The sequence below is a fragment of the Biomphalaria glabrata genome, chromosome 1, assembly GCF_947242115.1.
Source record: "Biomphalaria glabrata chromosome 1, xgBioGlab47.1, whole genome shotgun sequence".
Lineage (NCBI taxonomy): Eukaryota > Metazoa > Mollusca > Gastropoda > Planorbidae > Biomphalaria > Biomphalaria glabrata.
This window is the reverse complement of record NC_074711.1, coordinates 67027657-67053066: the sequence shown is the minus strand read 5'-3', so window position 1 is coordinate 67053066 and position 25410 is coordinate 67027657. Positions and strand designations below refer to the sequence as shown.

General features: G+C 39.3%; 1 protein-coding gene across 1 annotated transcript in view; it reads left to right on the top strand.

The window, feature by feature from the left end:
• Positions 1-305: 305 nt before the first annotated feature.
• LOC129925814 (proliferation marker protein Ki-67-like) overlaps positions 306-25410 on the top strand; it is a 42152-nt gene continuing 17047 nt past the window's right edge. The window contains exon 1 of the mRNA XM_056026622.1: positions 306-404. Coding sequence (XP_055882597.1) covers positions 306-404 — 99 coding nt within the window. The remainder of the gene's footprint in view (positions 405-25410) is intronic.

Below are 25410 nucleotides of genomic sequence, written 5' to 3'. Positions count from 1 at the left end.
GTTTGTAGTATGTAAATTTGGAATGGATGCTTTATTGTTGGTATGTTTGTTTGTTACCTATTGACTTATCTCTCATTTGACTTACAAGCTTAAGTGTAAGATTGGTCTTTCTTTTCTTGTTGTCCAGACACCAAACTGTTCAGTGATGTCTTGCATGTGGAGATCAAAAACGTCTGAACACATTCTATCATCAGGTCTTTATACACCCATGACATTATTTAGAACATGGCTTATGTTAAAGATGCAAACTCCAAACTTTGGTCGCCTTTGCCTTGCTCACATCATGGTCATGGGTAATTTGAAAAATGTCCATTCCTACCAATTGGATAAAGTCAACTAGTGACCCATTGCGAGGAAATGAAGAGGAAGAGGCTATTGCATGTAAATATCTCAAACCTTTTGAGGTGATTACATGATTTTAATTTTAAAAAAATGCTTTAAGTGGGTGAAACGAAATAAATATGAAGCAGGCTCTTCTAAAAGATGATGGTGTCCAGATATCATAGGCTCAGTAGCAGATTTTAGTAGATTTTGTATATTTTTACACGATATAAAAGTTTAAAAAAAAAATGGATTAATAATTGAACTAAAATAGTTCTGTTAAATGATTTAATATGTGAGCACTGGGAAAGAGTGATTCCGCAAGGTTGTCATTGCCAGAAGTGGTAATGGATGTAAGCACTCCGCTACCTATAAAATGCTTTCTAATGGCATGCGTCTCAAATAACCTCTGACAACCAGTCCAACTCCAGACCTTCGCGTGTGGCTCAGATATTGAGTCTGGCGGAACTGTTGTCACTAACAGGAGAAGGGGCAAAGGCGAGTAACTGGCGCCTAAACCAGTAAGCTTTGGGTAGGAGGGTCTCGTTAGCCATGGCTGGCTACCCAATCATGGGAAAGGCTTCGGGAGTCAACCCTGAGGAAAAATCAGGAGCTGACTGCTCTAAGGCAGTTTGCAGCACCCAGTTTTACACCCTGGCAGAACCTGCAACGCCGCTGACCCTAAACTGTATTGGCACTGCCTTTCTTTTGGACACATCAGCTGCGTGGAGATGGGGGAACTGATGTGTGGGCGACATTATTCCGACCACAGCTAATGCCCAGGCATTCCTCTCATTTCCTTTAGATGATCCATAGTTGCTCCGCGACTGAAGGAGGCCATATTAATGAGCACTGGGAAAGTTTTATGAGAGAGGAGAACGGTCACATTTAAGACTTATTACTCTTTGTTTTTGTAGGCACCCAATTTGTGCGCATTGATGCTGCAGGTTAAAAAAAAAAAAGAAGAAAAATGAATTAAATAAGATCGAATGAACAAGAAGACTAGAAGCATCAAATTTCTGGTGATCGAAAAACAACAAATCTGAATGCTTTTCATTATACCAGGTAACTAAATGACAGCTGAGATATTATAGATCTCTTATAGACAGAATAACATAAACATCTATTTAAACGTCCTCATTAAAATAATTTTTACCTTGTATAACAGAAAGGGGGAAAAAAATAATTTTTTTTTTCTTATGGGGATAACTTAAAGACAAAGTCTACGTTATGAAACATGCGACAGCCGCTGAGTTGAGAAAAACCATTGAACACTAATTCTCCAAAATACCAAAGGAATTGTCTCTTGATATTTGCGATTCTTGTCAGCAATGTAAAGGTCGAAATGGAGGTCGATTTAAGAACAGACATAAAAAAAAAAGAACAAAAAAACAATAAAAGGACATTTGCAAATATTTTAACCTATTTTGAAAAAAAAAATTATTATAAACACTAAGAATACAAAATTTTAAAATGCATTCTAAACTTCGCCATTTAACTTTACAATGAATTTAGTCAAGTACGTTAAAAATGTTAATTCTCAAACATCAGTGTATTTAGTCCCACACACCCCTGTATTTAGCACCACACACCCGTGTATTTAGCCCCACACACCAGTGTATTTAGTCACACACACCCGTGTATTTAGTCCCACAACGCCCTGTATTTACTTCCACACACCAGTGTATTTACTCCCACACACCAGTGTATTTAGTACCAAACATCAGTGTATTTAGTACCACACACCAGTGTATTTAGTACCACACATCAGTGTATTTAGTCCCACACACTAGTGTATTTAGTACCACACATCAGTGTATTTAGTCCCACACATCAGTGTATTTAGTTTCACACATCAGTGTATTTAGTACCACACATCAGTGTATTTAGTTTCACACATCAGTGTATTTAGTACCACACATCAGTGTATTTAGTACCACACACCAGTGTATTTAGTACCACACATCAGTGTATTTACTCCCACACACCAGTGTATTTAGTACCACACATCAGTGTATTTAGTACCAAACATCAGTGTATTTAGTACCACACATCAGTGTATTTAGTTTCACACATCAGTGTATTTAGTTCTAAACATCATTGTATTCACTCCCATACACCCGTGTATTTACTCACACACATCCTTGTATTTACTCCCACACATCAGTGTATTTAGTCCCACACACCAGTGTATTTAATCCCACACACCAGTGTATTTAGTCCCACACACCAGTGTATTTAGTCCCACACACCAGTGTATTTAGTCCCACACATCAGTGTATTTAGTCCTACACACCAGTGTATTTAGTCCCACACACCAGTGTATTTAGTCCCACACACTAGTGTATTTAGTCCCACACACCAGTGTATTTAGTCCCACACATCAGTGTATTTAGTCCTACACACCAGTGTATTTAGTCCCATACACCAGTGTATTTAGTCCCACACACCCCTGTATTTAGCACCACACACCCGTGTATTTAGCCCCACACACCAGTGTATTTAGTCACACACACCCGTGTATTTAGTCCCACAACGCCCTGTATTTACTTCCACACACCAGTGTATTTACTCCCACACACCAGTGTATTTAGTACCAAACATCAGTGTATTTAGTACCACACATCAGTGTATTTAGTACCACACATCAGTGTATTTAGTACCACACACCAGTGTATTTAGTACCACACATCAGTGTATTTAGTTTCACACATCAGTGTATTTAGTACCACACATCAGTGTATTTAGTACCAAACATCAGTGTATTTAGTTTCACACATCAGTGTATTTAGTACCACACATCAGTGTATTTAGTTTCACACATCAGTGTATTTAGTACCCCACATCAGTGTATTTAGTACCACACACCAGTGTATTTAGTACCACACATCAGTGTATTTACTCCCACACACCAGTGTATTTAGTACCACACATCAGTGTATTTAGTACCAAACATCAGTGTATTTAGTACCACACATCAGTGTATTTAGTTTCACACATCAGTGTATTTAGTTCTAAACATCATTGTATTTACTCCCATACACCCGTGTATTTACTCACACACATCCTTGTATTTACTCCCACACATCAGTGTATTTAGTCCCACACACCAGTGTATTTAGTCCCACACACCAGTGTATTTAGTCCCACACACCAGTGTATTTAGTCCCACACATCAGTGTATTTAGTCCTACACACCAGTGTATTTAGTCCCACACACCAGTGTATTTAGTCCCACACACTAGTGTATTTAGTCCCACACACCAGTGTATTTAGTCCCACACATCAGTGTATTTAGTCCTACACACCAGTGTATTTAGTCCCACACACCAGTGTATTTAGTCCCACACACAAGTGTATTTAGTCTCACACACCAGTGTATTTAGTACCACACACCAGTGTATTTATTCCCACACACCAGTGCATTTAGTCCCATACACCAGTGTATTTAGTCCCACACACCCGTGTATTTAGCACCACACACCAGTGTATTTAGCCCCACACACCAGTGTATTTAGTCCCACACACCAGTGTATTTAGCCCCACACACCAGTGTATTTAGTCCCACACACCAGTGTATTTAGTCCCACACACCCTGTATTTACTCCCACACAACAGTGTATTTAGTACCACACATCAGTGTATTTTGTATCACACATAAGTGTATTTAGTACCACACATCAGTGTATTTAGTACCACACATCAGTGTATTTACTCCCACACACCAGTGTATTTAGTACCACACATCAGTGTATTTAGTACCAAACATCAGTGTATTTAGTACCACACATCAGTGTATTTAGTTTCACACATCAGTGTATTTAGTTCTAAACATCATTGTATTCACTCCCATACACCCGTGTATTTACTCACACACATCCTTGTATTTACTCCCACACATCAGTGTATTTAGTCCCACACACCAGTGTATTTAATCCCACACACCAGTGTATTTAGTCCCACACACCAGTGTATTTAGTCCCACACACCAGTGTATTTAGTCCCACACATCAGTGTATTTAGTCCTACACACCAGTGTATTTAGTCCCACACACCAGTGTATTTAGTCCCACACACTAGTGTATTTAGTCCCACACACCAGTGTATTTAGTCCCACACATCAGTGTATTTAGTCCTACACACCAGTGTATTTAGTCCCACACACAAGTGTATTTAGTCTCACACACCAGTGTATTTAGTACCACACACCAGTGTATTTATTCCCACACACCAGTGTATTTAGTCCCATACACCAGTGTATTTAGTCCCACACACCAGTGCATTTAGTCCCATACACCAGTGTATTTAGTCCCACACACCCGTGTATTTAGCACCACACACCAGTGTATTTAGCCCCACACACCAGTGTATTTAGTCCCACACACCAGTGTAATTAGCCCCACACACCAGTGTATTTAGTCCCACACACCAGTGTATTTTGTCCCACACACCCTGTATTTACTCCCACACAACAGTGTATTTAGTACCACACATCAGTGTATTTTGTATCACACATAAGTGTATTTAGTACCACACATCAGTGTATTTAGTACCACACATCAGTGTATTTACTCCCACACACCAGTGTATTTAGTACCACACATCAGTGTATTTAGTCCCACACACCAGTGTATTTAATCCCACACACCAGTGTATTTAGTCCCACACACCAGTGTATTTAGTCCCACACACCAGTGTATTTAGTCCCACACATCAGTGTATTTAGTCCTACACACCAGTGTATTTAGTCCCACACACCAGTGTATTTAGTCCCACACACTAGTGTATTTAGTCCCACACACCAGTGTATTTAGTCCCACACATCAGTGTATTTAGTCCTACACACCAGTGTATTTAGTCCCATACACCAGTGTATTTAGTCCCACACACCCCTGTATTTAGCACCACACACCCGTGTATTTAGCCCCACACACCAGTGTATTTAGTCACACACACCCGTGTATTTAGTCCCACAACGCCCTGTATTTACTTCCACACACCAGTGTATTTACTCCCACACACCAGTGTATTTAGTACCAAACATCAGTGTATTTAGTACCACACATCAGTGTATTTAGTACCACACATCAGTGTATTTAGTACCACACACCAGTGTATTTAGTACCACACATCAGTGTATTTAGTTTCACACATCAGTGTATTTAGTACCACACATCAGTGTATTTAGTACCAAACATCAGTGTATTTAGTTTCACACATCAGTGTATTTAGTACCACACATCAGTGTATTTAGTTTCACACATCAGTGTATTTAGTACCCCACATCAGTGTATTTAGTACCACACACCAGTGTATTTAGTACCACACATCAGTGTATTTACTCCCACACACCAGTGTATTTAGTACCACACATCAGTGTATTTAGTACCAAACATCAGTGTATTTAGTACCACACATCAGTGTATTTAGTTTCACACATCAGTGTATTTAGTTCTAAACATCATTGTATTTACTCCCATACACCCGTGTATTTACTCACACACATCCTTGTATTTACTCCCACACATCAGTGTATTTAGTCCCACACACCAGTGTATTTAGTCCCACACACCAGTGTATTTAGTCCCACACACCAGTGTATTTAGTCCCACACATCAGTGTATTTAGTCCTACACACCAGTGTATTTAGTCCCACACACCAGTGTATTTAGTCCCACACACTAGTGTATTTAGTCCCACACACCAGTGTATTTAGTCCCACACATCAGTGTATTTAGTCCTACACACCAGTGTATTTAGTCCCACACACCAGTGTATTTAGTCCCACACACAAGTGTATTTAGTCTCACACACCAGTGTATTTAGTACCACACACCAGTGTATTTATTCCCACACACCAGTGCATTTAGTCCCATACACCAGTGTATTTAGTCCCACACACCCGTGTATTTAGCACCACACACCAGTGTATTTAGCCCCACACACCAGTGTATTTAGTCCCACACACCAGTGTATTTAGCCCCACACACCAGTGTATTTAGTCCCACACACCAGTGTATTTAGTCCCACACACCCTGTATTTACTCCCACACAACAGTGTATTTAGTACCACACATCAGTGTATTTTGTATCACACATAAGTGTATTTAGTACCACACATCAGTGTATTTAGTACCACACATCAGTGTATTTACTCCCACACACCAGTGTATTTAGTACCACACATCAGTGTATTTAGTACCAAACATCAGTGTATTTAGTACCACACATCAGTGTATTTAGTTTCACACATCAGTGTATTTAGTTCTAAACATCATTGTATTCACTCCCATACACCCGTGTATTTACTCACACACATCCTTGTATTTACTCCCACACATCAGTGTATTTAGTCCCACACACCAGTGTATTTAATCCCACACACCAGTGTATTTAGTCCCACACACCAGTGTATTTAGTCCCACACACCAGTGTATTTAGTCCCACACATCAGTGTATTTAGTCCTACACACCAGTGTATTTAGTCCCACACACCAGTGTATTTAGTCCCACACACTAGTGTATTTAGTCCCACACACCAGTGTATTTAGTCCCACACATCAGTGTATTTAGTCCTACACACCAGTGTATTTAGTCCCACACACAAGTGTATTTAGTCTCACACACCAGTGTATTTAGTACCACACACCAGTGTATTTATTCCCACACACCAGTGTATTTAGTCCCATACACCAGTGTATTTAGTCCCACACACCAGTGCATTTAGTCCCATACACCAGTGTATTTAGTCCCACACACCCGTGTATTTAGCACCACACACCAGTGTATTTAGCCCCACACACCAGTGTATTTAGTCCCACACACCAGTGTATTTAGTCCCACACACCAGTGTATTTAGTCCCACACACCCTGTATTTACTCCCACACAACAGTGTATTTAGTACCACACATCAGTGTATTTTGTATCACACATAAGTGTATTTAGTACCACACATCAGTGTATTTAGTACCACACATCAGTGTATTTACTCCCACACACCAGTGTATTTAGTACCACACATCAGTGTATTTAGTACCAAACATCAGTGTATTTAGTACCACACATCAGTGTATTTAGTTTCACACATCAGTGTATTTAGTTCTAAACATCATTGTATTCACTCCCATACACCCGTGTATTTACTCACACACATCCTTGTATTTACTCCCACACATCAGTGTATTTAGTCCCACACATAAGTGTATTTAATCCCACACACCAGTGTATTTAGTCCCACACACCAGTGTATTTAGTCCCACACACCAGTGTATTTAGTCCCACACATCAGTGTATTTAGTCCTACACACCAGTGTATTTAGTCCCACACACCAGTGTATTTAGTCCCACACACTAGTGTATTTAGTCCCACACACCAGTGTATTTAGTCCCACACATCAGTGTATTTAGTCCTACACACCAGTGTATTTAGTCCCACACACCAGTGTATTTAGTCCCACACACAAGTGTATTTAGTCTCACACACCAGTGTATTTAGTACCACACACCAGTGTATTTAGTCCCACACACCAGTGTATTTAGTCCCATACACCAGTGTATTTAGTCCCACACACCAGTGCATTTAGTCCCATACACCAGTGTATTTAGTCCCACACACCCGTGTATTTACTCCCACACAACAGTGTATTTAGTACCACACATCAGTGTATTTTGTATCACACATAAGTGTATTTAGTACCACACATCAGTGTATTTAGTACCACACATCAGTGTATTTAGTACCTCACACCAGTGTATTTAGTCCCACACACAAGTGTATTTAGTTTCACACATCAGTGTATTTAGTACCTCACACCAGTGTATTTAGCCCCACACACCAGTGTATTTAGTCCCACACACCCGTGTATTTAGTCCCACAACGCCCTGTATTTACTCCTACACACCAGTGTATTTAGTCCCACACACCAGTGTATTTAGTACCACACATCAGTGTATTTAGTCCCACAACGCCCTGTATTTACTCCCACACACCAGTGTATTTAGTACCACACATCAGTGTATTTAGTACCACACACCAGTGTATTTAGTACCACACATCAGTGTATTTAGTTCTACACATCAGTGTATTTACTCCCACACACCAGTGTATTTACTCCCACACACCAGTGTATTTAGTACCAAACATCAGTGTATTTAGTACCACACATCAGTGTATTTAGTACCAAACATCAGTGTATTTAGTCCCACACACCCGTGTATTTAGTCCCACAACGCCCTGTATTTACTCCCACACACCAGTGTATTTAGTACCACACACCAGTGTATTTAGTACCACACATCAGTGTATTTAGTCCCAAAACGCCCTGTATTTACTCCCACACACCAGTGTATTTAGTACCACACATCAGTGTATTTAGTACCACACACCAGTGTATTTAGTACCACACATAAGTGTATTTAGTACCAAACATCAGTGTATTTAGTACCACACATCAGTGTATTTAGTACCAAACATCAGTGTATTTAGTCCCACACACCCGTGTATTTAGTCCCACAACGCCCTGTATTTACTCCCACACACCAGTGTATTTAGTACCACACACCAGTGTATTTAGTACCACACATCAGTGTATTTAGTCCCACACACCAGTGTATTTAGTCCCACAACGCGCTGTATTTACTCCCACACACCAGTGTATTTAGTACCAAACATCAGTGTATTTAGTACCACACATCAGTGTATTTAGTACCACACATCAGTGTATTTAGTACCACACATCAGTGTATTTAGTTCTACACATCAGTGTATTTAGTCCCACACACCAGTGTATTTAGTCCCACAACGCCCTGTATTTACTCCCACACACCAGTGTATTTAGTACCACACATCAGTGTATTTAGTACCACACATCAGTGTATTTAGTACCACACATCAGTGTATTTAGTACCACACATCAGTGTATTTAGTTCTACACATCAGTGTATTTAGTCCCACACATCAGTGTATTTAGTACCACACATCAGTGTATTTAGTACCACACACCAGTGTATTTAGTCCCACACACCAGTGTATTTAGTACCACACATCAGTGTATTTAGTACCACACATCAGTGTATTTAGTACCACACATCAGTGTATTTAGTACCACACATCAGTGTATTTAGTACCACACATCAGTGTATTTAGTTCTACACATCAGTGTATTTAGTCCCACACATCAGTGTATTTAGTACCACACATCAGTGTATTTAGTACCACACACCAGTGTATTTAGTCCCACACACCAGTGTATTTAGTACCACACATCAGTGTATTTAGTACCACACATCAGTGTATTTAGTACCACACATCAGTGTATTTAGTACCACACATCAGTGTATTTAGTACCACACATCAGTGTATTTAGTTCTAAACATCATTGTATTCACTCCCATACAGCCGTGTATTTACTCCCACACATCCTTGTATTTACTCCCACACATCAGTGTATTTAGTCCCACACACCAGTGTATTTAGTCCCACACACCCGTGTATTTAGCACCACACACCAGTGTATTTAGTCCCACACACAAGTGTATTTAGTCCCACACACCAGTGTATTTAGTCCCACACATCAGTGTATTTAGTCCTACACACCAGTGTATTTAGTCCCACACACCAGTGTATTTAGTCCCACACACTAGTGTATTTAGTCCCACACACCAGTGTATTTAGTTTCACACACAAGTGTATTTAGTCACACACACCAGTGTATTTAGTCCCACACACCCGTGTATTTAGCACCACACACCAGTGTATTTAGCCCCACACACCAGTGTATTTAGTCCCACACACCAGTGTATTTAGTCCCACACACCAGTGTATTTAGTACCACACACCAGTGTATTTAGTTTCACACATCAGTGTATTTAGTCCCACACACCAGTGTATTTAGTCCCACACATCATTGTATTTAGTCCCACACACCAGTGTATTTATTCCCACACACCAGTATATTTAGTCCCACACATCAGTGTATTTAGTCCCACACACCAGTGTATTTAGTCCCACACACTAGTGTATTTAGTCCCACACACCAGTGTATTTAGTTTCACACATCAGTGTATTTAGTCCCACACACCCGTGTATTTAGTCCCACACACCCGTGTATTTAGTCCCACACATCAGTGTATTTAGTCCTACACACCAGTGTATTTAGTCACACACACCAGTGTTTTTAGTCCCACACACAAGTGTATTTAGCACCACACACCAGTGTATTTAGTCCCACACACCCGTGTATTTAGCACCACACACCAGTGTATTTAGTCCCACACACCAGTGTATTTAGTCCCACACACCAGTGTATTTAGTCCCACACACCCGTGTATTTAGCACCACACACCAGTGTATTTAGTCCCACACACAAGTGTATTTAGTCCCACACACCAGTGTATTTAGTCCCACACATCAGTGTATTTAGTCCTACACACCAGTGTATTTAGTCCCACGCACTAGTGTATTTAGTCCCACACACTAGTGTATTTAGTCCCACACACCAGTGTATTTAGTTTCACACACAAGTGTATTTAGTCACACACACCAGTGTATTTAGTCCCACACACCAGTGTATTTAGTCCCACACACCCGTGTATTTAGCACCACACACCAGTGTATTTAGCCCCACACACCAGTGTATTTAGTCCCACACACCAGTGTATTTAGTCCCACACACCAGTGTATTTAGTACCACACACCAGTGTATTTAGTTTCACACATCAGTGTATTTAGTCCCACACACCAGTGTATTTAGTCCCACACATCATTGTATTTAGTCCCACACACCAGTGTATTTATTCCCACACACCAGTATATTTAGTCCCACACACCAGTGTATTTAGTCCCACACACCAGTGTATTTAGTCCCACACACCATTGTATTTAGTCCTACACACCAGTGTATTTAGTCTCATACACCAGTGTATTTAGTCCCACACACCAGTGTATTTAGTCCCACACACCAGTGTATTTAGTCCCACACACCAGTGTATTTAGTCCCACACACCAGTGTATTTAGTCCCACACACCATTGTATTTAGTCCTACACACCAGTGTATTTAGTCCCATACACCAGTGTATTTAGTCCCAAACACCAGTGTATTTAGTCCCACACATCAGTGTATTTAGTTTCACACACCAGTGTATTTAGTCCCACACACCAGTGTATTTAGTCCCACACACCAGTGTATTTAGTACCACACACCAGTGTATTTATTCCCACACACCAGTGCATTTAGTCCCATACACCAGTGTATTTAGTCCCACACACCCGTGTATTTAGCACCACACACCAGTGTATTTAGCCCCACACACCAGTGTATTTAGTCCCACACACCAGTGTATTTAGCCCCACACACCAGTGTATTTAGTCCCACACACCAGTGTATTTAGTCCCACACACCAGTGTATTTAGTCCCACACACCAGTGTATTTAGTCCTACACACCAGTGTATTTAGTCCCACACACCATTGTATTTAGTACCACACATCAGTGTATTTAGTACCACACATCAGTGTATTTACTCCCACACACCAGTGTATTTAGTACCACACATCAGTGTATTTAGTACCAAACATCAGTGTATTTAGTCCCACACATCAGTGTATTTAGTCCCACACACCAGTGTATTTAGTTTCACACATCAGTGTATTTAGTACTACACACCAGTGTATTTAGTCCCACACACCATTGTATTTAGTCCCACACACCAGTGTATTTAGTCCCACACACCAGTGTATTTAGTTTCACACATCAGTGTATTTAGTCCCACACACCAGTGTATTAAGTCCCACACAACCGTGTATTTAGTCCCACACACCAGTGTATTTAGTCCGACACACCAGTGTATTTAGCACCACACACCAGTGTATTTAGTCCCACACACCAGTGTATTTAGTCCCACACACCAGTGTATTTAGTACCACACACCAGTGTATTTAGTTTCACACATCAGTGTATTTAGTCCCACACACCAGTGTATTTAGTCCCACACATCATTGTATTTAGTCCCACACACCAGTGTATTTATTCCCACACACCAGTATATTTAGTCCCACACACCAGTGTATATAGTCCCTCACATCAGTGTATTTAGTTTTACACATCAGTGTATTTAGTACCACACACTAGTGTATTTAGTTTCACACACCAGTGTATTTAGTCCAACACTCCAGTGTTTTAAATCGCGATTACAATCCCAGAATCGAAAATTCTTTCTTCGTGCGCCCTCTCCCCCTCCCCTCAACCCGGCCCTGGATATCGTGACAACCCCCCCAGCACCTTAACCCGTTCCGTCTACCATGTTTTCTAAAGGACAAAAAGACTCTCTTATTGCCCGTCTGTTTTCTGGCGTTTACTCGACAATCAAGGAGTCTGTGCCAGACAAATTCCGATTATCTGTATTTGCATAACGAAATTGTTTCTTCAATTCTACACCGGAATTCGCTCTATTCCTCAGAAATATTTCGCTGGAGATTGCTCTTTAGTGATGCCTAATGCATGCAAACTATCTCCACTCGGCTCAATCAGTTTGACTTTTTGGCCCCTGTTGGATGTCAGCAACTGGACTATTGACTACTGGATCCTCTAGTCCTTCTTTAACGTCCCCTCCTTAATGGTTCTCGTGATTCGCAGAGAGTGGACAATTAGACATGACTCGAGATGTTGGAAGAGAGTGACATGTGTTCTTTACATTTAAAAAAATAGATGTTGATTTTTTTTTTTGTGTGTGTGCAGGTCAACTTTACAATTCATCGAGAAAACTTTTATCGTGATCATTGTCTAACTCTAAACTATCCAATCGAATGTATAGCCTGATACCTAATCTAGCAACAGAAAGACAAAAGGCAACACTTGATAAAGTGACGGTGGAAAAATGTGTTTTCTAATATATAAGAGTAGTATTGTATCAGTATTGATGACGGACATAAGATCTGTGTACATTGTCTGACCTTAGTGACCTGTAGAGTGGACCATTAATGACTGCAGAGCCGGCCTTAGATAACTGGAGTCCCTAGGCGAAGTAAATTTGGTGGCATCAAATGAAACAGAAAGATAAAATCAACAGCGAAAATATTAAATTACGCATTTTTTTTGTACTCCAAGAATAACATGGGGACAAGTTTCGCTATTGGGGACAAGTTTCGCTATTGGGGACAAGTTTCGCTATTGGGGACAAGTTTCGCTATTGGGGACAAGTTTCGCTATTGGGGACAAGTTTCGCTATTGGGGACACGTTTCGCTATTGGGGACAAGTTTCGCTATTGGGGACAAGTTTCGCTATTGGGGACAAGTTTCGCTATTGGGGACACGTTTCGCTATTAGGGACAAGTTTCGCTATTGGGGACAAGTTTCGCTATTGGGGACACGTTTCGCTATTGGGGACAAGTTTCGCTATTGGGGACAAGTTTCGCTAGTTCTTCTCTAAAATAATTGTTGTGAGTCCTGTGCGAGACCCACACCAATCGGAGGCCCTAGGCGGCTGCCTATTTTGCATATGCCTAAGGCCAGCCCTGATGTCCTTTCTTTATATAATTGAAGACAACGGATAAGAACTTTATTATATTTATTTTGTATTTCAGAAGAAACTCACAAAAATAGTTCAAATAAGATCAGCATATTAAGTGTTTATGAATTACTTTGATTCTCTTTTGATGTTGCATGTAGACTGTTTTACCTGCTCAGTATTTCGGCATCTTTAGTGTATTATTTTAGAAGAAACTAAAGAATTGTGTATTTTCTTATGTATATTAGTATTTTAAATTACGATTTGTAGATTTCATTTTTTTCGCTATGATTATTTAAAAATTGAAATAGCACTTAGCATAGGATATAAAAACATAGGTCTACAAAAGTATTTTTACTCTTAAGAAATCTTTCTATAGAATGACTGCATTTCGCACTTGCCGGTAACAAATACACACACATATACATATATGTTGCCGCTAGTTGCTTAACAATGAGGTTGTTTGTTCCTATGTGTTTCTGTGAGGCAAGAGAATGGACAAAACAAAACAGTATGGGGCTATGGGTCTAATATTTTCTTTTATGTTCGATAAAAATATCTGTATTCAAAGCGATTCAAATTATTATTTTTGTACAACTATGGTACTTAATTTAAGTCAGCAGTCGATAAAACAAACACAGTCCGTTCAACCATCATTTGTCCCCCTTTTAAGAGGTCTCAGCAAAATATTGTCAACTTGTGTTGGTAGCCCCTACACACAGAAGGTCAAACCAAGGGTCCTCCTGATTTTTTTTTACTCTCCCGGGAGCGGACAAGAGAAATCTCGTCAAGTGAGAAAGCTTTCGCTTCTAATTCTTTGATGAGAACGGTGCTCGAGGAAATCAGGACGCTGAAGACATTACTTGTGAGCGGCTCTCGCCGACCGGTGCTCATTTGGCCTCAGTAATGGCCGGCCTCTACACGACTCCTGGCTCGGTAATTGCTTCCGATATACCCTTTCTCGTGATGATTTCTAAGCGGTGGAAGCCCTGTAATTGCGCTATCTTTAACGCTGGTTGCTGCCCAATGGCGTTATTTACCACCAAAATATTTGTCGCAAGGGTTTTCTTCGTCTTCAGCGTCCCTCTAAACTCCCCTGTCCTCCCTCACCCCCCTCCATTCACACCCAACCATCTTAAAATAGATTTTTTTAGTGCTTTGTTGCCAGGGACGCCAGACGCTCTTCCGGTAATGATAACGTTTGAATTCAAACAGCCCGGAAGTAAACTAGGGGACGTTAGCATTCACAGACGCATAGCTTCCAGACTAGATTTTTTGTAATCATCTTAGAATATGTGTAGTGGCTTTCTTAATGTTTATGTTGAACAAAGATAAGGTAAGAGGGGAGTATATGGTAAGTGTGTGTGTGTGTGTGTGTGTGTGTAAACGGAGGACTGCTAGAAGTGAAAATTTCTGAAAAATAAAATAAAATAAAACGACTTACGACTTTATCAACGTAATTATTTATGCCATTCCAGTTTGGTTTTAAAAATGAGAATCAGAGGGAGTGAGAGTATGGAGACCATAAAAAATAGAAGAAATATTAAAATAGAAAGAACGTGAAAGAGTGGAAGAGATAAAAATAAAATAGAGATTTTGAGTGCGAGCAAGAAAAAATGCTGTGCGACAGTTTGTTTGTTACAAAATGTGTGTATAGGCCTAGGTGTTTGTGAATGTGGGGAGAGAAAGCTTTTCTTGTCAACATACGATGTGAGACTCCAGGCAGCCTTGACAACATAAGATGTGAGACTACAGGCAGCCTTGTCAACATACGATGTGAGACTACAGGCAGCCTTGTCAACATACGATGTGAGACTACAGGCAGCCTTGTCAACATTTGATGTGAGATTATCTCTGTTCAACATAGTCAACATTAAGTAGACTAACATTCATTAAATAGAATATCTTCAAAGTGTGTACACACACACACACACACACACACACACACACACACACACACATACATACATACATACATACATACATACATACATACATACATACATACATATATATATATATATATGGGCGTAGCCAGGATTTTTTTTCGGGGTTTCCCCCCCCCCCCCCCCCCGCGAAATTTTTTTTAATATGTATTTATGTTTGTGTGTACGTAATCTTTATTGCATTCTGACCCTTCATTCTTTCGGAAGACGTTTATTGTGCCCTAGAATAGGTTCTTCCATGAGTTAGTGGAAAAATTGTAGATTCCCCGCCAATACTAGCAAAGGGGTCTGGGGGAGCACTAGGAGCTCCCCAGCGCGGGGCAAAGCCCCGCCGCCAAGCACTATTTCTGGTATTGAAAGCCAACAAAATGCATATTCTGAGGTATCTACAGTGCATTTTCCTGCTATTAAAAAGTTTTATCTCAAAAACCTAATGTGCTATTCTTACTGACTTAGACCCTACCGCGCCGTTCGGAGCATTTGACGTCAAGCTGTTTCCATAAAATCTGTCACTGGTGATGTCTGAAGCCTCTTCCCACCTGCCATGAGGACCTCAATGAATGAGTGGCGTCAAGTTGTACTAGGATATCATTGCAACTCTTCTTATGCGTAATTCATTTTGTCGGAGAACATGTCCCGCAAACCTCATGCGTCGCTCTCTCACAATCTTACCAAAGTGTCGACTCCCAGTTCGGCATAGGATTTCCTTGATTTAAACCCGATCTCTATAACTGACTCCTAAAATCTGTCTTAACCATCTTTGTTGAGCCACATTTAGTGTTTTTCAATTTCGGCAGATGACTATTCACTGCAGTTTATTAAGGGAGCCCTGCCACTGGTAAAAATGTGTAACCACTCTTGAATACGCTCTTGGAATTAAGTGACTGTAGTTTGCTTTAGATTTTATATCGAAAAGAGAAGTTTTATCGTCAAAATCATCTGTTGGGGGTTTTCCACCTCAAAATGCTCTGTAGGGGGATCTTAAACTCAAAACCATCTGGAGGGGTTTTAAACTTTAAACAAACGCCATCTGTAGAAGAGGGGTTTAAACTCAAAACCCCCGAATGGATTGGCTACGCTCAAATAATTTTAGTGTGTAATTTGCTTTTTTTTTTTATATTGAAGAGGTATTTTTAGCATTAAACCCCTCTGAATGGGGGTTTAAACTCAAAACCCCTTTTGGCAACGCTCATAGCATTTTGAGTGCGTAATTTGCTTTTTTTTCTTACACTTAAGATTTATTTTTTAGCCTCAAACCACCCTGGCGGGGGGTTTAAACTCAAAACCCCTTTGGCTGCTTTCATAGATTTTAGTGTGAGTAATTTGCTTTTATTTATATTGAAGAGGTACTTTTTAGCTTCAAACTCCACTGGAGGGGAGTTTAAACTCAAAACCCCTTTGACTACACTCAAACATTTTAAGTGTATAATTTGCTTTGTTTTTATTATTAAAGAGGTATTTTTTACCTTCAAACCCCGCTGAAGTGGGGTTTAAACTCAAATCTGAGTCAAAATCCATTTAGCTACGCTCATAACATTTTGAGTGCGTAATTAACTTTTTTTATATTGAAGAGGGGGTTTATCGTAAATTTTGGAGGGGGTTTTAAAATCAAAATCTCCCTTAACTGTGATATTGGAATTAGTGGATTTTCGTTTGCATTTTTGTTTTGTTTTATAGAAGAGGGGGGGGGGGGTTAACTGCAAAAACCCCAAGTAGGGGGTTTAAAACTCAAAACCCCTAGTAGGGGGTTTTAAACTCAAAACCCCTGTTAGGGGTTTTTAAACTCGAACCCCCCTGGTAAGGGGTTTTAAGCTCAAAACCCCATTGGTTGTGCTGGGGCAATTGATGGTTTAGTATTAAAATCTCACCTAAAATAAACAAAATCAAAGCAAAAAATCATTCACTAAATTCCGATCACCCCCCCCCCCCAAGGAGGGGGGATTTCATTTCGGGGGGACATATATATATATATACCATATATATATACACATACACACATACATACACACATACATACATACATACATAATAAATATATATATATGAGTCATAGCAGCTTCCACTAGCAGCTTGGGTAAGAAGTGCCGACGAGGACGATTACTCCGCCCTCATTTCACACCTGGCAAAGACAGTAATAGTTCACACTTACATTTTAAAAAAAAAGTATCCGCATAAAAAAAGTTTTGAATTCACATTGCGGTATTTTTCGGTACCGTTAAATCCAGATTAAAACAAAGTCGATCTCTTCCAATCAACGTAATAAGTGATCTAACCAGTGAACTGTGTCCCAAGGAAGATTAGTTTTGCACGTTCGGGGCACTGTGTTCCGTCTTAGCTGCGGATTGAACATTTTTTACGTTTTATTTCGAGTGTGTGCGTGTGAGAGAGACAAGAAAATCCATATCAATTAAATATTTATCCAGTCATCCAAAAAAAAACAATGATGCACATCAACCCCCCCCCCCCCCTTCGTGCTCAATATTTTAAGATTTAAAAAAAAGGCATCTTTAAATGACTTTTTGAATGACATAACAACCGTCCACACAACCGTCCACACAACCGTCCACACAACCGTCCACACAACCGTCCACACCACTGATGCCCCCCCCCCCCCAAAAAAAAAAGATTGCCTCGCTCTTTTCAAATGTAATCATTGCAGATTATTCAGAGATATATGGAAGATTCACATGTGTGCACAGTTGCTACGCCCGTTGATTTGTTTCAAAACTTTATATTGTAGGCCTAGATTAAGGCCGGGACATTGCTTAGTAATTTTTTTTTTTTTGAACTTGCAATAATCGGGCCACATTGTAACTACCTCCCTAACATACCTTTTTTCTCCGTGTTTTCTAGCCTCTGTTATACTGAATTAGAGCGGCCTGCTCTCTTTTTCTTTCCTCCTCTCTTTCGCTCTCTCTCTCTCTCTGCTTCTCTCTATATCTCTTCTTCTTCTCTCTCTAGAATTTCCTTTTTGTTTTTTCGCCCTGCGTATCGTAATTTCTCTGACATAGACTTTTGACTTGATTTGGAATGACCCGCTTCATAAGCCAAGCCTCTCCCCCCCCCCCCCCCCCAAATCCGACCCAGACAGGCACACAGGCTTTTGGCCTGTGAATTCTGATATCACTTGTACTTATCTGCCTCCCCCCCCCCCAAACAAAAATAAAAAAAGCTAGTTCTATGTACAATCTCTGACTTTTCTTCTGCTTCTTGATCCTAATTCGAAATATGTATTCTACTGTATGCTGCTTTTCGACCGGAACATCGCAAACATTTCTTATGTCCATTATTTTCTGGCGTAGTGGGGAAAAAATAGCATTTTCCGAAGGCCTCAATTAAATTTCCCATTTCCGTTCCTCACACTACATTTCAAACTTTTGGGCTCTAACCCCTAAATTTTTGTTTAGCGTTTCTCCAATTGATTGACCCCTCAATACATTTTCTTTAAATACCTGTCAGCTTTTGAGTTCTAGATATAGAAATTTTCGTTTGTTTTACTTTTTTTTTGTTTTTTCATCTTTTAATAATAAGGGAATGTAAGCAAACATGGCTGTAGACACTCAGCCACACACTACATTTATTAAGGCATTGTTTCCTTTAAAAATAAAAGGAAATATTAATATGGTTTTATTAATTGTAAATGTTTATGTGTGTTAATAATCCCTTATACTTACTATGACAATTCTGTGAGATCTTAGCTCTAAATCTATGTCTCGAAAAAAAAAAGGACCTATCCTGTCTCGGGATAGAAATAGTAGCTTCGCGACTGAACGAGGCCATAGAATATTTCATACATAGACTTGTAAATATTACATCTAGACTGGACATGGAGATCTTTTAACACTACAAAAAATGTCGTGACAATTTTGTACAAAAGTTGAAACAAGGCGTAGTTTTGTAAAGTAGTTATAAAATGTAAAGTCTCTTTTTTTCAACCCTAACCTATGTAACATATCATTTAATTTTTACTAGTAATTGAACATCAAAAATAAGAGCACTCTCGTCTCATTATTATTATTTTGCAATTTTAGATACATAACCTAGAAAGATCTAGATAATCAATCTATTCAAATGTACACAAAATGATTAAAATCAACAGACATGAATTATTTCGATCTAGGATTTTTGAAACATTATCTCAGTTTAACAGGAACATTATAACAGGAAATGGCTTTGTTTCATTTATTTGCGTGAATATATAGTTCTGTGATTAATAGTCCATTCTAAAGAAAATCCGAGAAATGATTTTGCATTATTTTTAAACTTTGAAAACTAAAGATCATTACTTTTCTAAGAAAGAAAAGATTGATTGGGGCGACTTCTCTTACAGCTTGAAAAAGAGTTACATACATAAAAATCTCTCTATATATATAGCCGCATGGGCGAAGCCAGGATTTTTTTTTGAGGGGGTGGGGGTGGGGGGATTTTTTCTTTTTCTTCGGGGGGGGATTTCATTTCGGGGGGGGGGGATTTCATTTCGGGAGGGGGGATTCAACCTCACCCACCCCCCGGCTACGGCCATGTATATAGGTCTGTGAATCGATCAATCGATGATAAGACTTTGTTTCCGATTTCCAGTCTAGATATAATATATAAGTCTATGGGTCCATACTTTGAACGTGTCTAAAAGGAAGCGGAAATGACGTAAAGCAACTGACAAATACGATGACTTTGATGACCAAAAAATTCTTTAAAAACACATGAAGCCTTTTTTTCTATTTCTATTTATGCGTTATATAAAGAATGCGGCCTTTTGTGGATATACCGAAAATAAAATACAAAGACTTAATAGAAAGCATGCTGTTTTACTGGAAATGTGACGTTCAGGTTTGCGAGCATGTCAAAACCGTGACTTAGTGAGTACCTAAGAGGTAAAAGAAACGTGTGTACGACATTTCTTGCTAATCCGTTTGATATTTGTAGAGATCTCTTGATCACAGTCAGTGAGTACTATAATATAGATACACATATGATGTGGACAGAGTAAATCAAGGAATCCAAGCGACATAAAATGAATTATGCACTATGTTTTATGATTTTTTTTAAATATTTTTTTCCCACCACAGCCTATCACGCCAACAACTAACGCCCTACAATATGCTTGGGAATGGGGGGGGGGGTGCGGGAGAGGGAGACTGTGTGTATCATGTCAATACGTAAACTCCACCCGCCTTTCACTGTCCGATGGCTGGCAACAATCTAGGGCGCTGATCCTATTGTTTCACGCTGCTACTAATCATGTCAATATTGACACTATCTCAAGGATGGGAAACCTCCGTAGTTGGCATTGGAATAATGATCTCAATACAGTCAAAGGTGGCACCAATGTCGCGCAGTGGTCACGGGATGCCCGGGGCCAACTACCCCATTATATGTTTTGTGTTTACAAAGCTTATATCAACTTACTCTATCTATCTGTTTGTCTGTTAAAACGTTTTTACACGTTATTTCTCCCACACCCATTCTCGGATCAAATTGAAACCTTGCACAGACAAGACATGAATCAATAATAACAAAACAAAAAAAAAAACAACCTCTACCTGTTAGTCAAATAATTACTGGTAATTATTTTGTTTGATACCAACTAGGGAAAGTAATCCTTCAGTATTCACAAATACGGCTAAATATAAAGGGTTACGTTCCCTTAGATAATTGAACACGGTATTTCTCCCACACCTATTCTCAAAGTTGAAACTTTAACACAATTTTTATTTATTATACCTAACAAAACATAAATTAAGTTTAAAAAATACCAATTAGTCAATGAATCCCATTGATGCTTTCGTTTGACACAGAATAAGGGAAATACCTTCCACGCTATTGAGAGATATAGTTTTAAGTGCGGAGTTCTTTCACCTAGATAAGCTTTTTTTTTAAAAGAATTTTGGTTGTTCTTTCTGCAAACCGAGGAAAACAAAAGTTTCCTTATGATGGACAATAATAAGTGTAAGATGTATTTCTTCTTCTGCTGTTCATCCTAATGATCATCTTGGAAGGCTCAGATAACATATCTGACATGAGCTGCGGAGTGGTTCACTGGTTAAGCTACTCTCCATACTGTTTTCTTCTATAGTAGATGTTTTGGTGCCAGGATCTTCTTTTGGAATCTAGATGAAGCTTGCAGCTCGGCATACTCTGGTAACACTTCACAAGGGCATATTTCACTAGTTCCAATTTTTAGCTCCTGGAACATATGTTGTCTCACTGTGTTGTGTCCTTTACGGAGGCTAATAATAAGTCGTTAATCGTGTCGGGATATAGCTCTATATATAATCTAAATTACTACAAATAGTGTAATGGCATGCATACCCGTAATTTACAATGATGGCATTGTTAAAGTGAGCATGTAGGCCTTTCAACATCGTTTATACCTCTTTTTGTTGATCACTCTTTTTATTCTAGCTAGGAACTTAATGTTCCAATAATATCGTTTCTATTTCAACATCACTACTTTAAAAAACAACAACAACATATTGTCGTTTCTTTTTTTTGCTACAAAAAACTGGTAAGAGTATCTAAACAGTACGTGAGTACACCATACCATAGACTAGAGAACAATATGCTCTTTTATTAGACTGTTTCCTCATCTGAAGTGAAGAGTAAACCCAAAAGAACATGTGGCACTAATTAGGGCTTATACGGTGTTAGATTCTGTATGCAATGCATATAGTGATATAGTGATTATTGTCCATAGAACGAACCTTAGACAAAAAGCACAGTTTGTCAATCTAATAAGCTCGCCATGGGCATCTGATTAATTCATCTATTCTTTATGAAAACTTTATTTGCTATTGCTGCTTAGCCATTTACACCCTACGTTTCTGACAAGTGATGAAGTCATCTGAGAATCTCCACCGCCCATAACCAAATCTCCAATCCCCCACTTGGTGGCAATTGTGTCGAGGACAAACGCGCAGTGATACACATACACACACATAGTCTGTAGACATTTGTCAAACGTTTTTATTTTGTATTTAGTCTGTTTCAATATTGAAAGCATTTGTATGTGTGTTTGAAGTAAGAGGATTGCACCCATGCACCTCCCCCCCCCCCCATCGCCAATAGCAACACAGTCATCGCGTGTCCCTTTCCTTTTATCCGTGGACCTAATACAAGAATCCCCGTGTCAACATCCTGACACCAACTTTAAACCAGTGACAGACATTCTGCGATGCTGAAACTCTTCAAATATACGAGACATTCACCAGATAAATGTCACAGAGAGAGAGAGGGAGATGTTGAGCACACTTCATAGTTAATCGAGTATCACGTGACTGCCAGGCTAGAACAAGTAGGAGCAGATAAAAAATATATATATAAAAATACTTTTAAAAAAAACTTTATTTGAGGTAAAGAAACTGCACATTTACAGCCCATATCTCAATATTGGAAGAATTATTTCCCCGTTTCTATTTCAAACAAAATTAATTAATTCTCACTTAATTAATTGGCTATTTTATTTTATTTTAATTTTTATTTAATTTTTATTTGATTAAATTCGTGTTTTTTGTGTGTGCAAAGTTTCCACTTGATCCGATAATGGCAAGTGGTAGAAGTCACGTCTACACAATGTAAACCAAACAGACAAGAGTTGATGGAAGAATGGCAAAAACATATCTCCCGTTGACATTATAGATATATACATAGATATAAAGGGTAGATAATATTGCCTTACTTGTCTGTTTCGTCTATTTTCTAAATTGAGTCTTTGGTGTTTCCGGTGTACAAAGTAATGACGAAGTGATAAACTATGGATTTACAAATTTATAATAGTTTTTATTTAGGCCTACTTTTTAGCGCGGCAGAATCGAACTATTGAGCATTTACGCTAGTAGCACAAAGTTTTAAGATTTAGTTGACAACTTGTCTTTCAATGGAACTACAGAATTTCAATTTCTTACTTTTTTTTTTCTTAATTACATTATATCGCTTCCACCTATCGTAATATTGCTTTTTATTTATTCTTTGTTCTCAAAATAGAAACAAAGAGCTTATTTCTAATTTTGACGGTAATTAACTTAAGTATGATACATCTTCAATGAAAACTACTTTAAATACTTTAAATAATAAATACTTTAACTAAAATATGTTTCCAAACTTCATGTATCAACAATGTTGTATGCCTATATATAGTATTAATATTTTCAAATCTATTTTTTTTTTTTTTTTACACAGGAATGTATTTTGTAGTCCTAAACAATACGTAGGCTTATTCACTATGGCTAGGCCTTATGTTCTGAGGTTAATACTAATTTATATGAGCCTACGTTTTGAAAAGTTTTTTAAGACAAACAAGGCCGTATCGAGACTTAAACGGCCCTAAACTATTAGATATAGGGTGCTTTTGAGACCCTTTACAAGTCCAGATATTATAATTATATTACTTGGGGACCCTAAGCTATAGCTTATGTTGCATATAGTTAAATCCGGCCCTGATTAGACAAGCAACGACAATATAATTCAACTCAAAAAGGAATACTAATAATAACCCAGCAAGCCCTATGTAATATGTCAAGCTCGCGTCTCCCCCTCTAATGCAAATAATTTTTAAGTGTAGTATTTAAAGAAATGATGTTTAACCAACATGACATTTCTTTGTGCCAGTGTTTGACAAAGTGCTGTATCACATAAGTGTCAGTGTGTGTGTGTGTTTGTCAAGGTGTATTTGTGCGGCATATCTCGTCCTCACCCAGTGTGAGTGTGTGTATATGTCAAACAGTGTACGGGGATACGAGGGTAGAAAAGGTGCTTATAAACGGCGCCCTTGTGCGAGCTCTCTAATTGAATTAATTGAGTTTCCCGGTGCCTCGATACTCTTATATATTGCCAGGAAGGGAGGGAAAGGGAGGTTCCTTTCGCCACCCTCCCGATCCGCCGTGTCATATGTTGGACTAAGCTCCCCCATCAATTGATACATCGACCACTCCATTTTTTTTTCTTTTAAAATTTGTCTCTCGCTGCGAAATATGTTTTTTTTTTCTCCCAGACCGCCCATTGCATGAATGGGGTTGACACCCCCTTGAAGGAAAGTACGCGGACTCCTATAGATTTTTCTCTTCTTCTCTAGCCTCATTTCCAGCAAGACAAACACAAACTTGGTTGGATAAAAACACGTGCAAATAAGTGTTTTATGCCGGTTCACGGGCCCAGGTAGAGCGTTCAATGCTTGGGTAAGGGGTTTGGAGGGAACGGGGTGGCATAAGCCGCGCTGTATCAATGATATTTGGACCGAGGCTGTTGGTTAGGGACAATTAGCGAGTACGCCTGAGAATAAGGTCCTCAAGTCTGGCCTCTCGTGCCACAAACCCTCTCCCTTTCCTTTCCACTCGCTCAAGTGCCTGGCGCACAATATGACTTAATGAACATAAATGTTTTAAGGCCTGAAGGGAAGGGAGTAGTGGTCGATCAACCATTTTCTGCTCTTCGTTGAAGGACACGGCGGGAAGAGAGAAAAAAAATACGCGGAGAAATATTGAAAATGTCTGTAGAAACTAGCGCTGTTTCTACGTCTAGATCTCATTGGAATTAATTTACTGTATCAAAAGAGCAGCGCTTAGATTACTACGCGTTTCTATTTAGCCTTGTCACTGTGAAATGTGAAAGCACGCTGAATGGCTATTCTCGTGCGAGCTACTTCCT